This window comes from Pleurodeles waltl, chromosome 6, assembly GCF_031143425.1.
Source record: "Pleurodeles waltl isolate 20211129_DDA chromosome 6, aPleWal1.hap1.20221129, whole genome shotgun sequence".
Lineage (NCBI taxonomy): Eukaryota > Metazoa > Chordata > Amphibia > Caudata > Salamandridae > Pleurodeles > Pleurodeles waltl.
In genome coordinates this window covers 49,793,255-49,810,679 of record NC_090445.1, presented here as the reverse complement: position 1 = coordinate 49,810,679, position 17,425 = coordinate 49,793,255, and the positions used below count along the sequence as shown (strand labels likewise).

Sequence of the window (17,425 nt, the reverse complement as noted above, 5' to 3'; positions counted from 1 at the left end):
GCCTACACTCGGGTTATAGAGGACCGCTCTGACATAGGATCAGAGACTGAGACATCAGATACTGAGACAGCATCTGAGGGATAGGACAATGGCGCAGACTCTGGGAGTGATTTTTCAGTCAGAGGAGTCCCATTCGATAACTCCTCTTCCAGTACATTATGAGGGAGGTGATGAGGACAGTCCTGCTGTCCCTTCGCAAGCTGTTTGTGCAACTGGGTAATAGTGGGTTAGGTCAACCCAGAGAGCAGGTGAATGCGGCGGCAAGCAGAGAGAGAGTGCTCTCTTGGGAGCTCCCCAATTTAGTTCAGCCCCAAATTCCACCACCCAAATCATATTGTGGAGACATCAAAATTATCCATGGCAAAACAAACTGGTTTTGTAAGGCAGGCACCTGTGTTTTTGGTCCTGGATTCGGGGGCCATATAGAGAAACACACTAAACCCAAACATTTCTGGAAACTAGACATTCGGGGGAGTCCACAGAGGTGTGACTTGTGTGGCTTCCCCAAAGTTTTCTTACCCAGAATACCCTGCAAAGCTGAAATGTTGAAAAAAAACTAAATTTTTCTCGCATTTCTGTCACACAAACTACAGGAATATGCTGGGATCCACAATATTCCTACCACCCAGTGACTCCTCACCTGTCCTGATAAAAACACTACCCCACTTGAGTGCCTACACCTAGTGTCTGTGTCAGGAATGGATCACCCCAGGGTCAACAGCTGCCTCACGTAAGGACCAACATTGACCGTTGTGTGATCTATTCCTGTCGCAGGCACCAGGCCTAACCACACAAGTGAGGTATCATTTTTATCGGGAGGCTTGGGGGAACGCTGGGTGGAAGGAAATTTGTGGCTCCTCTCAGATTCCAGAACTTTCTGTCACCGAAATGTGAGGAAAACTTGTTTTTTTAGCCACTTTTTGAGGTTTGCAAAGGATTCTGGGTAACAGAACCTGGTCCGAGCCCCGCAAGTCACCCCTCCTTGGATTCCCCTAGGTCTCTAGTTTTCAGAAATGCACAGGTTTGGTAGGTTTCCCTAGGTGCCGGCTGAGCTAGAGGCCAAAATCTACAGGTAGGCACTTTGCAAAAAACAGCTCTGTTTTCTGTGATGTGTCCACGTTGTGTTTTGGGGCATTTCCTGTCGCGGGCGCTAGGCCTACCCACACAAGTGAGGTATCATTTTTATCGGGAGACTTGGGGGGACGCTGGGTGGAAGGAAATTTGAGGCTCCTCTCCGATTCCAGAACTTTCTGTCACCGAAATGTGAGGAAAACTTTTTTTTTTAGCCACTTTTTGAGGTTTGCAAAGGATTCTGGGTAACAGAACCTGGTCCGAGCCCCCCGAGTCACCCCATCTTGGATTCCCCTAGGTCTCTAGTTTTCAGAAATGTACAGGTTTGGTAGGTTTCCCTAGGTGCCGGCTGAGCTAGAGGCCAAAATCTACAGGTAGGCACTTTGCAAAAAACAGCTCTGTTTTCTGTGATGTGTCCACGTTGTGTTTTGGGGCATTTCCTGTCGCGGGCGCTAGGCCTACCCACACAAGTGAGGTATCATTTTTATCGGGAGACTTGGGGGGACGCTGGGTGGAAGGAAATTTGAGGCTCCTCTCCGATTCCAGAACTTTCTGTCACCGAAATGTGAGGAAAACTTTTTTTTTTAGCCACTTTTTGAGGTTTGCAAAGGATTCTGGGTAACAGAACCTGGTCAGAGCCCCGCGAGTCACCCCATCTTGGATTCCCCTAGGTCTCTAGTTTTAAAAAATGTACAGGTTTGGTAGGTTTCCCTAGGTGCCGGCTGAGCTAGAGGCCAAAATCTACAGGTAGGCACTTTGCAAAAAACAGCTCTGTTTTCTGTGATGTGTCCACGTTGTGTTTTGGGGCATTTCCTGTCGCGGGCGCTAGGCCTACCCACACAAGTGAGGTATCATTTTTATCGGGAGACTTGGGGGGAACGCTGGGTGGAAGGTAATTTGAGGCTCCTCTCCGATTCCAGAACTTTCTGTCACCGAAATGTGAGGAAAACTTGTTTTTTTAGCCACTTTTTGAGGTTTGCAAAGGATTCTGGGTAACAGAACCTGGTCAGAGCCCCGCGAGTCACCCCATCTTGGATTCCCCTAGGTCTCTAGTTTTAAAAAATGTACAGGTTTGGTAGGTTTCCCTAGGTGCCGGCTGAGCTAGAGGCCAAAATCTACAGGTAGGCACTTTGCAAAAAACAGCTCTGTTTTCTGTGATGTGTCCACGTTGTGTTTTGGGGCATTTCCTGTCGCGGGCGCTAGGCCTACCCGCACAAGTGAGGTATCATTTTTATCGGGAGACTTGGGGGGACGCTGGGTGGAAGGAAATTTGAGGCTCCTCTCCGATTCCAGAACTTTCTGTCACCGAAATGTGAGGAAAACTTGTTTTTTTAGCCACTTTTTGAGGTTTGCAAAGGATTCTGGGTAACAGAACCTGGTCAGAGCCCCGCGAGTCACCCCATCTTGGATTCCCCTAGGTCTCTAGTTTTCAAAAATGTACAGGTTTGGTAGGTTTCCCTAGGTGCCGGCTGAGCTAGAGGCCAAAATCTACAGGTAGGCACTTTGCAAAAAACAGCTCTGTTTTCTGTGATGTGTCCACGTTGTGTTTTGGGGCATTTCCTGTCGCGGGCGCTAGGCCTACCCACACAAGTGAGGTATCATTTTTATCGGGAGACTTGGGGGGACGCTGGGTGGAAGGAAATTTGAGGCTCCTCTCAGATTCCAGAACTTTCTGTCACCGAAATGTGAGGAAAACTTGTTTTTTTAGCCACTTTTTGAGGTTTGCAAAGGATTCTGGGTAACAGAACCTGGTCCGAGCCCCGCAAGTCACCCCTCCTTGGATTCCCCTAGGTCTCTAGTTTTCAAAAATGTACAGGTTTGGTAGGTTTCCCTATGTGCCGGCTGAGCTAGAGGCCATAATCCACAGGTAGGCACTTTGCAAAAAAACAGCTCTGTATTTTGTGAAAAAATGGGATGTGTCCACGTTGTGTTTTGGGGCATTTCCTGTCGCGGGCGCTAGGCCTACCCACACAAGTGAGGTATCATTTTTTTCGGGAGACTTGGGGGAACATAGAATAGCAAAACAAGTGTTATTGCCCCTTATCTTTCTCTACATTTTTTCCTTCCAAATATAAGAGAGTGTGTAAAAAAGACGTCTATTTGAGAAATGCCCTGCAATTCACATGCTAGTATGGGCACCTCGGAATTCAAAGATGTGCAAATAACCACTGCTCCTCAAAACCTTATCTTGATCCCATTTTGGAAATCCAAAGGTTTTCTTGATACCTCTTTTTCACTCCTCATATTTCAGCAAATGAATTGCTGTATACCCAGTATAGAATGAAAACCAACTGCAGGGTGCACCCCATTTATTGGCTCTGGGTACCTAGGGTTCTTGATGAACCTATAAGCCCTTTATATCCCCGCAACCAGAAGAGTCCAGCAGACAAAACGGTATATTGCTTTCAGAAATCTGACATCGCAGGAAAAAGTTACAGAGTAAAACATAAAGAAAAATGGCTGTTGTTTTCAGCTCAATTTCAATATTTTTTTATTTCAGCTGTTATTTTCTGTAGGAAAACCTTGTAGGATCTACACAAATGACCCCTTGCTGAATTCAGAATTTTGTCTAGTTTTCAGAAATGTTTAGCTTTCCGGGATCCAGCATTGGTTTCACACCCATTCCTGTCACTAACTGGAAGGAGGTTGAAAGCACCAAAAATAGTAAAAATGGGGTATGTCCCAGTAAAATGCCAAATTTGTGTTGGAAAATGTGGTTTTCTGATTCAAGTCTGCCCGTTCCTGAAAGGTGGGGAGATAGTGATTTCAGCACCAGAAACCCTTTGTTGATGGCATTTTCAGGGAAAAAACCACAAGCCTTCTTCGGCGGCCCTTTTTTCCCATTTTTTTTGAAAAAACTAAATTTTCACTGTATTTTGGCTATTTTCTTGGTCTCCTCCAGGGTAAACCACAAACTCTGGGTACCATTAGAATCCCTAGGATGTTGGAAAAAAAGGACGCAAATTTGGCGTGGTTAGCTTATGTGGACAAAAAGTTATGAAGCCCTAAGCGCAAACTACCCCAAATAGCCAAAAAAGGGCTCAGCACTGGGGGGGAAAAGGCCCAGCAGCTAAGGGGTTAATGTTATCAAAATGTATGTTCAGGTCACCAAGTATGATAAAAAAAGTTTGAGGTGGCTGAAAGAGCCTTTTGGAGCGAGTCTAAAATGTTTTTTGTCGGTCCCAGTGATCTGTAATTCAGTAGATTTTTCACAGGAGTTATTACTACCCGAGAGCGACACAGTTAATGTTTCAGCATCTCTCAAAGAGAGTGTGTTATAAGGAGAATAAATAAGAGTCTCTCCTTTTCTATCAACACCACTTCTCCCCTGTTCTGTCACTGTGGTTGTCTGGGTGTTTAATGTACCCATGCAGTATGGCTAAAGTTAAAAACTGGAGTCCTCTTTTAGCCGGGTTTCAGTTACAAACAAACAATTCTGCTTGTGGTCTTCTAAGCTCATACACACCTCAACCGCATGAGCAATTAGAAAGCGTGCATTAATCGGAACACAACTGATGTCTTGTTTTGGATTGGCTCGAGCCCGGTTGGTACAGTGACTAGAGGAGGGTCCCCTTGTTTGCTGTTCATCTCCTTAGTACTAAGGGGTAGCAACATGTCTCCCCAATCTTGAAAATGAACTTTAGGTAGTGGGTATTCAGCGAACAGTCTTATGTTCTGGAGCTCGGGAGGACATATCCTGCTCGATGGAGAATGATTTGCTAATATGAGACTCCCGACAAAGTACAATGAAATACAAATCTAAGGTAAAACTGGCAGTATACTGGGCTCAGACAGGCTTGCCTTTAGCGTGCCTTCAGGGAGCAGTCCTTAAGTAGCAGAAGGGCAGTCTGCACATAGACTTTAAAAAGAAACACTAGAATGCACACTTCTTAAGATGGCCGCTCTGAAAAGGAACCCTCCAAACAGTAGAAAATGGCAGCTCCAAGTGAATAAAACCAATGGTAAAAACCCAGAAAAGGTGTTGCAACAATGTTCTAAACACATCAATTGAATTTGAAAAGGTGTGGAACAGAAAAGGTAGAGCTTTAATACTGAGAAAGCCTTCTGTTGGACAGGACATAGTCAAAACAAAGGAAACCATCAGTCTTCATGGGTCATGGGAGTAAAGGAATGAGTATTTGAGTGAGCCATTACGGGCAAGTATAATGCTCCTTGTCACCTCGGGTAGCCTTGTGAACTGTGAATACTCCTACGTACATCTTTTCCACACTTAACAGATGCACATAGGAACTCCTGTACCACACTTGGACCCCTGAGAGGCACAAACCTTACAACCTCAGTGATCATGAATAAATGACTTACTTGGCCAGCAGTCATTGACATCAGACTCGCAGTGTGGCCCTGTGTAGCCCCGGAGGCATGTGCAGCTGTATCCACCATCAGAGTTGTTGCACAGACCACCGTGCTTGCAGGGGCTGGACAGACACTCGTTCACGTCCTCGGCACATGTGGGGCCTGTGGGGCAGGAGAAAGGGAACAGGTAAGGGCATGGCTCAATAACTATCTCCTCCACTTTGTTTCTTGGTGCCCCTCTTCTTGTCCTAACTTGCTTTTTTCTGTCCTACTTCTTTTCTTAGCTGTCTCCACCGCTTCCTGCTCTCCTGTACCTCAAAGTGTCCTCCTACCGCTTCTTCCCTTTGGTGTTCCTGGCCAGCCTCCCCTCTTCTTCTGTTCTACCATTTCCTCTCCTGGCTGTTCTCTTGTCATTGCTTGATCCTATTTCCTTCCACATCTTCCCAGTGCTCTTCTGTCTGCCCATCCTTCACTACTGCTCGTTCTGCGTCCTCCTCCTGTCCAGCGTCCATCTCTTCCTAACATTCCTCTTCCTGTGTTTGACTCTAATTCTTCCTGTCTTCCGCCTCCTGCTTTCCTCTTCCCCTCCTGCTTACTCCTGTTCCAGTTTTACCTCCAATTCTTCTCATTTTGTCTCGACCTCGTCCTGCTCTCCCTCCATTTTACTCGGCTCTTCATAAACTGCTTCCAACTTCCTTTTCCTCCACCTCTCTTTTTTCTTCTATTCTCTTCTTTCTGCTTTAGCATATCTTTTCCTGTGCTCCCCACTCCTTGCGTCATTGTAACCTCAGAGGAAATGTTGCACGTTTCTCTGCATTTATAATATATATATATATATATATATATATATATATCAATCATAAAATGATCCCGATGTCTGCCCAGCTACTTACACCTCTCGGGGTTGGTGCAGGTCATGGTCAGCGGCAGCCGTTATTTTATAACAACAAAGAAAATGCCACTCCTCACAGGCATTGAAAAGACTGCACTCCAATTGCGGAAGATCTGTTGATCGAAATGCGTCGCCATTAAAAATTGCTTTGCATCTGAAACTTTGGAGTGCGGTCTTTTCAATACCTGTGAGGAGTGGCATTTTCTTTGTTATATATATATATATATATATATATATATATATATATATATATATATATATATATATATATATATATACATACATACATACATATCTTTCTTTTCCATTTTAGCTGGAAGCCTCACAACACTGCTGAGAATTTGGCCCAGTCTAACTTGAAGCCCCTGCATTACAGTCTCCAGTACCTTGCCAGCCACTGCTGCAGCTGCAGGAGAAGTTTCTGAAGTCGTGGGAATGTCCACAGGTGCCTCCGTTTCCGCAGGGGTCTGGTTCACAAGGAGTCAAAATGGCGTCACAGTTCAAACCTGCAGGGAATTCGGGTAGAGGAGTCACTTAGAGTGTCGATCAATACACCATCCTTGTGATCTACTTCCTACACCATCACAAGAAATTTCAATGCACTCATTGATCAACTGGAACTGGTAACTCCACAGGAAATTGTAGAAAACATTTAAATTATTACAATTCAAACGACTCGCAGATCACTGGATACGCCATATCGTTTGCTCAAAAGAGAGAGAGGTACAAGCTGGCCGATTAGGGGATATACATAGCTTGGGTCATAAAGCAATACATTTCCCCATCCCGATCAGGGCAAATGGACAGGGAAACACCCAGATAGATGCCAACCTTGGAGAGGCCACCTACCTTGGTGGGTGCTCTCCCATGCTATGTGGGGCCCAAAGGCCACGCTGGCTGCGCCACTAATGTAAGGAGACTTAAGGCTACGGCTGTTGGCATTGGAGGACAAAGTTGCTACCCTTTAAAGTGATTAATGCTTCACCATTACCAAAGCGGTCACCTAGAGGAATGGGTTGAAAAATCAACTACATGGACAATCATATCACATTGAAAATGCCGAAAGAACTTTGCATCTCCTATACAATGTGTGACATGACTGTTGGTGACAGAAAAGGGGTAGCCACTAAATGGAAGTCAAAAAAAAGTTTATGCATGGTTCCTCGAATCTTAAAACTGGTACATTTAGCTCAACAGGGAATTGTCATGACCAAGATGCGGGTACATCTGAAAGTCTGCTTTCCAGACATCAACAAGCAAGTGAAGTATTTGCCAGCATGTTGTCATCACAGATTCTCTCCTGCCACACTGTAGACAACAGTAAGTGAAGTTTGTGTCTTTCTGAAAGATGTCATCTCCTTGCCCTCATAAATAACTCCAGGGAGTTTCTGAAAGTGTAATTAATAAATTCAACCTCAACTAAGGAGATCTCTAAACTTTAAAAGATCTTGTGAAGTAGAGAATTAGCCTCAGTACTGCTTGGACAATGGGCTGTTATTCCAAGGGAATTAATTCACATCTTATCGTCACTCACTGAAAATCGCTCACAGAAAAATAACACCCTGATGGTCACATGCTAACTCAAATGTCAAGAGGTTCTTGGGAATACTCAATGAGGCCATATGTGTCAATGAGATGAGGTGTTTTCTAGGTGAATACCTCACACGCCTCATATATCTGCACTCCTAATACTCCAGCATCAATGTTAATGGGTAGACAGATGGTGGACACCTTCTGTACTCATGGTTCATGGAGCTAATGGAAAAAGGCACCAAAGCAGCAAAGTAATTCTGGCTACAGCCCTTAATATCAGACAGGATTTAAAAGCATGACCTAAGACATGCTTAGTCACTGTGCCCTGATCTGTCGGTTTGCCCGTTTAGGATAAATAAACTCAGTTTTATATACTATACATGATCCTGTAGTAAGGAAATGTTACATGCATTTTAAACTAGGGGACTGACCAGTCAATTATAATGGTTGACTAAAAAATGAAAGTAACAGTAAATGTTGGCTGTTCATTTTGTCAGGGTTCAAATTCAATTTGAATCATATGGTCTTTCTTCGTCCAGTGTTCAGTTATTGTATATATATATCACAAAATAATAACTCAATTTCCCATGTGTTAGAATTGTTGCACTCTCAATACTCTGTAGATGTGTGTGTTATTGTCTCTTTATATATATATTTTTATTTTTTCCTGCATATATTTTTAAAACACCAGTTATTAATGTGTTAATTGTATGGTAAATTTATATGGAAATGTTTACCAAATAAGTTTTTAGGAACAGGATCAGTGCCGCAGTGATGTTACGTGTCCATGGTGACTCCAACTGGGACTGGTTTACGTCAGTTTAAGGTTTCAACTGTTTTTCTGAGACCACAATACCCTCCAGTGTTAGGAATCTCAGGAGACTCTCAACACATTAGGCATGAGGGTCTCTTGATCTTTTAATTACATCAAGGCAAGAGACAGAAGTACCTTCCATGTGGAGAATGGAGGGGGGTGGAAAGATCCTCTCCTTGTACTCACCTACATAGGGGAGCTCACAGATGCAAGTGTACCCAGATTCATGAGCCATGCACTGTCCATTGTTGAGGCACGGGTATGAGGCACACTTGTCGACAGTGATTTCACAGTGTTGGCCTGCAAAGCAGAAGAAGATTATTACTTTGTAGTACAGCTTAGCCTCAGACTGTCACAATATTCAGGAGCTGAGGTAGACCAATGCCCTCATTTAACTAATCAGTAATGTTGTTAATTGTTTCTGCAGGTAAAATAACCCTCTAATGTCCAGATACATACATTGCCAGCCACTGCTCTAAAAGGTAATGGACCCTCTAGGGTCCAGACACATACTGTGCCAGCCAGTCCTCTAATAGATACGTACTGTGCAAGCCACTCCTCTAATAGATACATACTGTGCCAACCACTCCTCTAATAGGATACATACTGTGCCAACCACTCCTCTAATAGGGAATATTACCTCTAGTATCCAGATACATACTGTGCCAGTCACTCCTCTAATAGGATACATACTGTGCCAGCTACTCCTCTAATAAGCAATGTTACCTCCAGTATCCAGATACATAATGTGCCAGCCACTCCTCTAATAGATACATCCTGTGCCAGCCACTCCTCCCTCCAATAGGATACATACTATGCCAGCCACTCCTCTAATAAGTAATGTTACCTCCAGTGTCCAGATACATAATGTACCAGCCAATCCTCCCACCAATAGGATACATACTGTGCCAGTCACTCCTCTAATAGTATACATACTCTGCCAGCTACTCATCTAATAAGTAATGTTACCTCCAGTGTCCAGATACATAATGTGCCAGCCACTCCTCTAATAGATACATACTGTGCCAGCCACTCCTCCGTCCAATAGGATACATACTGTGCCAGCCACTCCTCTAATAGGAAATGTTACCCCCAGTGTCAGATACATAATGTGCCAGCCACTCCTCTAATAGATACATAATGTGCCAGCCACTCCTCTAATAGATACATACTGTGCCAGCCACTCCTCCCTCCAATAGGATACATACTGTGCCAGCCACTCCTCTAATAAGTAATGTTACCTCCAGTGTCCAGATACATAATGTGCCGGCCTCTCCTCTAATAAGATACATATTGTGCCAGCCACCACTCTAATAGGATACATATTGTGCCAGCCACTCCTCCAATAAGTAATGCAACATCCAGTATCCAGAAACATAGTGTGCCAGTCACTCCTCTAATAGGATACATATTGTGCCAATAACTCCTCTAATAGGATACATACTGTGCCAGCCACTCCTCTAATAAGATACATACAGTGCTAGCCACTCCTCTAATAAGTAATATGACCTCCAGTGTCAGATACATACTGTACCAGCCACTGCTCTAATAAGTAATGCCCACCCCCACTGTCCCAGTTAGTGTCTGCACTGTCCCAATCAGTAACAGCCTTCCAGTGCCCAAAGGAATACTGCACCCGCCAACGTCCAAATCAGTAATGTTACCCCTCACACCCCCAATCAATGATGACCTGTCTGTGTCCCAGTCAGTAATGTGCCCTGACTGCTTAAGCCGGTTCTGTGCCCTCTCGTCCTCCTCTGCTCGAATGACCAATCTCTGCAATACTCTTTATGTGCCACTTCTCTTCCTTACAGAGACAAGGACCCCTCTCCTTTCACCTGTGCTTTACCTGTGTACCTAAATACCTGAGAGAAGTGAACGGCCCATTTACCATTTCCCAGTGTGCTACATCTCTACTTGACTCTTTGGGGGCAGTGCAGAGCTATATCTCTATTTGATCCCTTGGGGCAGTGTCCCATCACCAGGCCACAGTGTGTTATATTTCTATTTGATCCCTTGGGGCAGTGCCCCATCGCCAGGCCACAGTGTGTTATATCTCTACTTGATCCCTTGGGGGCAATGCTCCATCACTAGGCCACAGAGTTGTATATGTCTATGTAATCATCTTGAGTCAGTGCCCTATCATCCCTCCACCGGTCCAGTGCGTTAAATTTCTATGTGAACCCTTGGTAGCAGTGCCCCATCACCCCTCCACCAGTCCCCTGTGTGTTATATCTCTATGTGAACTCATGGTAGCAGTGCCCCATCACCCCTCCACCAGCCCCCTGTGCATTATATCTCTTTGTGAACCCTTGGTAGCAGTGCCCTATCTCCCCTCCACCATTCTGCTATGTGTTATATCTCTACGCGATCACTTGTGGCAGTGCCCGTTCACCCCTCCACCAGTCTCCTGGTTGTTACATCTTTATGTGATCCCTTGTGGTAGTGCCCCATTACCACTTCAACAGTCCCCTGTGTGTTATATCTCTATGTGATTCCTTAGTGGCACTGTTCTATCATCCCTTCACCAGCCCTCTCTCTGGTAAATCTCTATGTGATCCCTTGTGGCATTGCCTCAGCACCCCTCCACCAGTCCCCTGTGTGTTATATTTCTATGTGAACTCTTGGTAGCAGTGCCCCATCACCCTTCCACCAGTCCCCTGTGTGTTATATCTCTATGTGAACCCTTGGTAGCAGTGCCCCATTACCCCTCCACCAGTCCCCTGTGTGTTATATCTCTATGTGAACCCATGGTAGCAGTGCCCCATCACCCCTCCACCAGCCCCCTGTGTGTTATATCTCTTTGTGAACCCTTGGTAGCAGTGCCCTATCTCCCCTCCACCATTCTGCTATGTGTTATATCTCTACGCGATCACTTGTGGCAGTGCCCCATCACCCCTCCACCAGTCTCCTGGTTGTTACATCTTTATGTGATCCCTTGTGGTAGTGCCCCATTACCACTTCAACAGTCCCCTGTGTGTTATATCTCTATTTGTGATTCCTTAGTGGCACTGTTCTATCATCCCTTCACCAGCCCTCTCTCTGGTAAATCTCTATGTGATCCCTTGTGGCATTGCCTCAGCACCCCTCCACCAGTCCCCTGTGTGTTATATTTCTATGTGAACTCTTGGTAGCAGTGCCCCATCACCCTTCCACCAGTCCCCTGTGTGTTATATCTCTATGTGAACCCTTGGTAGCAGTGCCCCATTACCCCTCCACCAGTCCCCTGTGTGTTATATCTCTATGTGAACCCATGGTAGCAGTGCCCCATCACCCCTCCACCAGCCCCCTGTGTGTTATATCTCTTTTTGAACCCTTGGTAGCAGTGCCCTATCTCCCCTCCACCATTCTGCTATGTGTTATATCTCTACGCGATCACTTGTGGCAGTGCCCCATCACCCCTCCACCAGTCTCCTGGTTGTTACATCTTTATGTGATCCCTTGTGGTAGTGCCCCATTACCACTTCAACAGTCCCCTGTGTGTTATATCTCTATGTGATTCCTTAGTGGCACTGTTCTATCATCCTTTCACCAGCCCTCTCTCTGGTAACTCTCTATGTGATCCCTTGTGGCATTGCCTCAGCACCCCTCCACAAGTCTGCTGTGTGTTATATCTCTATGTGACTCCTTGGTGGCACTGTCCTATCACCCCTCCACCAGTCCCTTGTGTGTTACATTTCTATGTGACTCCTTGGTGGCAGTGTCCTATCACCCCTCCAACAGTCCCCTGTGTGTTACATTTCTATGTGACTCCTTAGTGGCACTGTCCTATCACCCCTCCACCAGTCCCCTGTGTGTTACATTTCTATGTGACTCCTTGGTGGCACTGTCCTATCACCCCTCCACCAGTCCCCTGTGTGTTACATTTCTATGTGACTCCTTGGTGGCACTGTCCTATCACCCCTCCACCAGTCCCCTGTGTGTTATATTTCTATGTGAACTCTTGGTAGCAGTGCCCCATCACCCCTCCACCAGTCCCCTGTGTTATATCTCTATGTGATTCCTTGGTGGCACTGCCCTATCACTCCTTCACCAGTCCCCTGTGTGTTACATCTCTATGTGATCCCTTGTGGCAGTGCACCATCACCCCTCCACCAGCCCCCTGTGCATTACTGGTATATCTTATCCTTTGGAAGTAGTAAACCCATACCATTCTCCAGTCCATGTGTGTTACCCATCTGGCTACTTAAGTCACCCCATCAAAGCTCCTCTTGGGTTACCTTCGCCTCTGATCCCTTGAGGGATGGTATCACCTCACCCCTGTGTATATGATCCGTTCATCCTGTATCACACGTATATTTTGCATATAGACCCCTTTGGGGGCAGTAACCTGTTACTCCTTTCACGTGTTCTCTCTGTATTATCTGTGCACTGAGCACCTTTGTTGGGGCAGCCCACCATCCACAAGTCCCTGTCTATGTGAATCCATCATGCTGTGTTACTTGTGTATCAAGCAGACAGACAGACCTTTACGGGGAGGTACACTTTCTCTTCTCTTTTCGGGTCCCTGTGTGTGTGATCTCTTCACCCTGTATTACCTGTGTGTGTGATCCCTTGCCCTGGTACCCATGTTGCCCCTTCACAAGTCCCTGTGTATATAATTTCTTCACCTTGTGTTACCTGTGCATCTGACCCCTTTGGGGACTGTACCCCGCCAGCCTTCACGAGACCACTTTGGGGGGATATACCACCTTCACAAGCTCCTCTGTATGTGGTATATTCCCCCTGCATTACCTGTGTATCCAGCGGCACAGGAGCAGTTGTACCGGTTGATGTGATTGTGACAGATCCCTTGGTTCTGGCAGGGGTTAGAGTCACACTCGTTGATATCAACGTCACATTCAGAGCCACTCCAGCCGGGATCACACTCACACTGGAAGCTGCAGGAGAGTTGGGAGGGTGGGGCAGTAAGACAAGAGGGGGTAGGAAAATAAAGAAGATCACAGGGCATGAGAAGGTATATTTCTTAAAACCCACCATCCATCTTCACTAACTCAACAGCAATGAAAGAAACCTAGAGCTTCATTTAGAGTTTGGAGGGAACTGAAAATCCTCGACTTCCTGGAGGAAACTCTAAATGCGTAACAGAATCCACTGGCTGAATTTCCCCCACATCAGGGATAATGTTGTGCAGGCAATTCACCCAGTCAATTCTACTACATACATATGTATGTATGTACATGGGATTTCTACAGCACAAGCTTAGCCAAAAGGTGGCAGAGCGTTGTACGTGGTCAAAGAAAAGCATAAAGTCAACGGGTAATAGGAGAGGAAGTTGGATCGTGGATGGTTAATGCATTGTGATGTAGGTGGTCATTCTAACTTCGGCGGGCGGCGGAGGCTGCCCGCCGAAGTTCCGCCACCAAAATACCGCTCCGCGGTCGAAAGACCGCTGAGGGTATTTTGGGATTTGCCCTGGGCTGGCGGGCGGCCGCCAAAAGGCCGCCCGCCAGCCCAGGGCAAATCAACCTTCCCACTAGGATGCCGGCTCAGAATTGAGCCGGCGGAGTGGGAAGGTGCGACAGGTGCAGTTGCACCCGTCGCGTATTTCAGTGTCTGCAAAGCAGACACTGAAATACTTTGCAGGGCCCTCTTATGGGGGCCCCGCGGCACCCCCAACCGCCATCCTGTTCCTGGCGGGAGACCCGCCAGGAACAGGATGGAGGTAGGGGGTGTCAGAATCCCCATGGCGGCGGAGCGCGCTCCGCCGCCATGGAGGATTCTCCCGAGCAGCGGAAAGTCGGCAGGAGACCGCCGACTTTCCGTTTCTGACCACGGCTGAACCTCCGCGGTCAGAATGCTCGAGGGAGCACCGCCAGCCTGTTGGTGGTGCTCCCGTGGTCGGTGACCCTGGCGGTCACCGGCTGCCAGGGTCAGAATGACCCCCGTAGTGTTCTTCAAAGAGGCGAGTCTTCAACTCTTTCCTAAATTGAAGCAGTGTTGAGGCGGTCCTGATGGATACATCTGTTTCAGATTTTGGGTGCTTGGATGGAAAAGACCTGCATATTTCAAGTTCCCTCCAGAAAGTGGTGCATTTTCAGTTCTCTCCAAACTCTGAATTAGACCCTATACTTAATGATTATTCATGGAATCGTTAGCCACATTATCCTTTGAAAAAAGTCCTAACACCTACAATTCTGCATGACAATGAAATATCTGCCCGCACCCTTCTTCCACATTTCTTCAGGTTCTCACCCTTGGGGGTTGCTCTGGCAGGTGCCATGGGCGCACGGGCTATGGGTGCAGTTGTCCTCCTGGGAGCTACAGAATGGCGGCACAAGCCCAGGTGGGCAGTGGCAGAGGAATCCATTCTTGACGTCTTCGCAGTCACCACCGTTCTGACAGGGGTTTGAGGCACACTCGTCTATATCTGTCTCACAGCGCCGCCCTGCAGGTAAAAAAATGCAACAGCACTGGGTCTCAGCTGATTACCATTATTAACTGTTTGATGGACAGCGGGGCAGACAGAATGGGATGAGCATGAGATTCCCTGCACCCTAGTTGTTATGTTTTCGAGTGCTACGTACAGCACTTCTATTAGACAAGCCATACTAACCTGAATAAGTACATGCACAATTGAATAAACTTTTAAAGGTAACTCTGATTTTTAGGTTTTAGAAAAAATATATATGCTTGAAGCCTACTCTGAGTATACGCTGTACTAATAAATATCTCAATTTGAGGATGGCATTCATTAAAGTTGACTGTAATTAATATTTTGTGCCCACAGAAAACACTTACATACACATCATGTTTAATTAAAACTGACGGCAAGTAGAGCTCAAGTAGAGCTAACAGAAGAGTTATAGGACCAGGAGATGCAATGATTCTAGGACTAGGAAAAACGCAGGATTAATAAACAAGCATGACATTTAGGTAATAACATGAAATATTGGAAAACTAGTAGATTTCTGGCCCACTCCATATTCTAAAATATTGAGTGCAATCATGCCTAATGTTGGTGTGTCAATAATTTTATTCAAATGGATGCCTATGCATACTTTTAGAACAGGATAGTGGGAGATTTTGAAAACAAAATTGGGCGAATGTATCTTCCCCATCGATTTATATTGTAGCAGAGGTGACTTAAGACAGGAGACAGCTAATATACAACCATTTTTGGCATCTAAAATTGGGAGCCTCCCACCTGAATCAGGTTTGTTGGCATGTATGCCTATGCACTGTATGCTAATAGCTTTTCCATGTTCTTGGAACCTAAGCTGCTCCATCGCCTTCCATAGACAACGCAGGCATCGTTTAGATGGTAGTCTTTCTTTTATTTCAAGGACTCACCAGCGTGTGCAGCTGTGAAAAGTGAGGATCTGGTCCGGTTGCTGGGTTTCAAATGCAAGAGGGCGTGCACCGTCCTTGGGCGGTCCCCGAACCCCTTCACCTTGGGACTGAGGATATTACCCACTGCATGCTTTTATGCCCGTCTACTAGTTTGACAAGGGTCCTGGTGCAAGCAAGCAAATTGCCCTTTGACTAATGCTAGACTGTAGGGTTCATTGGCCCCTCAGTGCTCTGGGGCCCGGTGTCAGTGCACCTGCTGCTCTAAATGTTGCTGCGCCCTTAGCCTTTCTGATATACTACCATGCCAGCTGCCTAGTCCTACCACACCTAATAGCCTCTGTCGCTCCAGTACTGCTAAGTGAAAGTGCTTTACATAGGGAGTGATTTGCCTGGAATGCCAAACCTGTATCTCAGGTCTCCAGTTGGATAGTCAGTTCTATTAATATCCCTTTTGCACCCTTGCACTGAAAGTGCTGCTGATGCAGACACATTCACAGTGTGTATAGGTAGATGGATAAAACTGCCTGGAATGACGAGATCATTTGTTCATCTACCAAACGTGGGATTTAAACTCAGGTCTTACGCTGCAAGACCTCTTATCCATTGAGGATTGAGCACATGTATCTGTCCACCAGTGGTATGCCTGCTGCTTAATGTGGCCATAAATGTGCTACACCACGTGCGCCTTTGCTGTTTTTTATCTGGATTCCAGCGTGGCCACTCATGTTAAGACAAATATAATTGGGCACATAATTATGCTGCATTCCACGAAATGTTATTATTGTGTACAAGAGTGGCAGACTATTTTTTCACTTTCGACTGATTTCTGTGCTGTACAAAAGACAACAAATAAAATACAGCCAAATAGAGACCGAGGCCCTCATTACTGCTTCGCGGTCTTTTTTAAAGACTGACAAAGTTTCTGCAGCCCCCATACCGCCAATGCTGGCGGTATGCTGGCTGCACTATTAGGAGTTTTCTGCTGGGCCAGCAGGCAAAAACAGCGTTTCCACCTGCTGGCCCAGCGGAAAACACACCAAAACATTGACCCCGGCTTGTAATCGAGCCGGGGGCAATGTTGTGGTGCATTGGATGCAACAGCACCATCACGCATTTCACTGCCTGTAACTAAGGAACTGAAAAGCGCGACGGGGCTGTCCATGGGGGCCCCTGCACTGCCCATGCCAAAAGCATGGGCAGTGCAGGGGCCATCCCCATTGGGGGCTGCCATGTAAAGGCTGGCGGAAACGGGACTCGTAATCCCCAGGGCAGCGTTGCCCTGGCGGCTTGTGACCGCCGACACCGCCAGACTGCCTGACAGGCGGCAACCTGCCGATGCCAGCAGTTGGACCGTGGCCCATGTGCCAAAGTTATAATGGTGAGGTTGGACCGCCCTGTCTGCGGCGGTCCAACCTCTATCGTGAATGTGGTGATCTTGAGACCACCACACTCGTAATAAAGACCAGGGGAACTAGTCCTGAAGCTCTGCACACGTACCACCAAGGACA

General features: G+C 46.4%; 1 protein-coding gene across 1 annotated transcript in view; it reads right to left on the bottom strand.

Annotated features, from left to right (window-relative positions):
- Positions 1-17,425, bottom strand: part of NOTCH4 (notch receptor 4) — a 264,289-nt gene that overhangs the window by 119,430 nt on the left and 127,434 nt on the right. The window contains exons 11-15 of the mRNA XM_069237252.1: positions 14,820-15,012; positions 13,359-13,504; positions 8,811-8,924; positions 6,664-6,783; positions 5,395-5,547 (exon numbers count right to left, since the gene is read on the bottom strand). Of these exons, the coding sequence (XP_069093353.1) occupies positions 5,395-5,547; positions 6,664-6,783; positions 8,811-8,924; positions 13,359-13,504; positions 14,820-15,012 (726 nt within the window). The remainder of the gene's footprint in view (positions 1-5,394; positions 5,548-6,663; positions 6,784-8,810; positions 8,925-13,358; positions 13,505-14,819; positions 15,013-17,425) is intronic.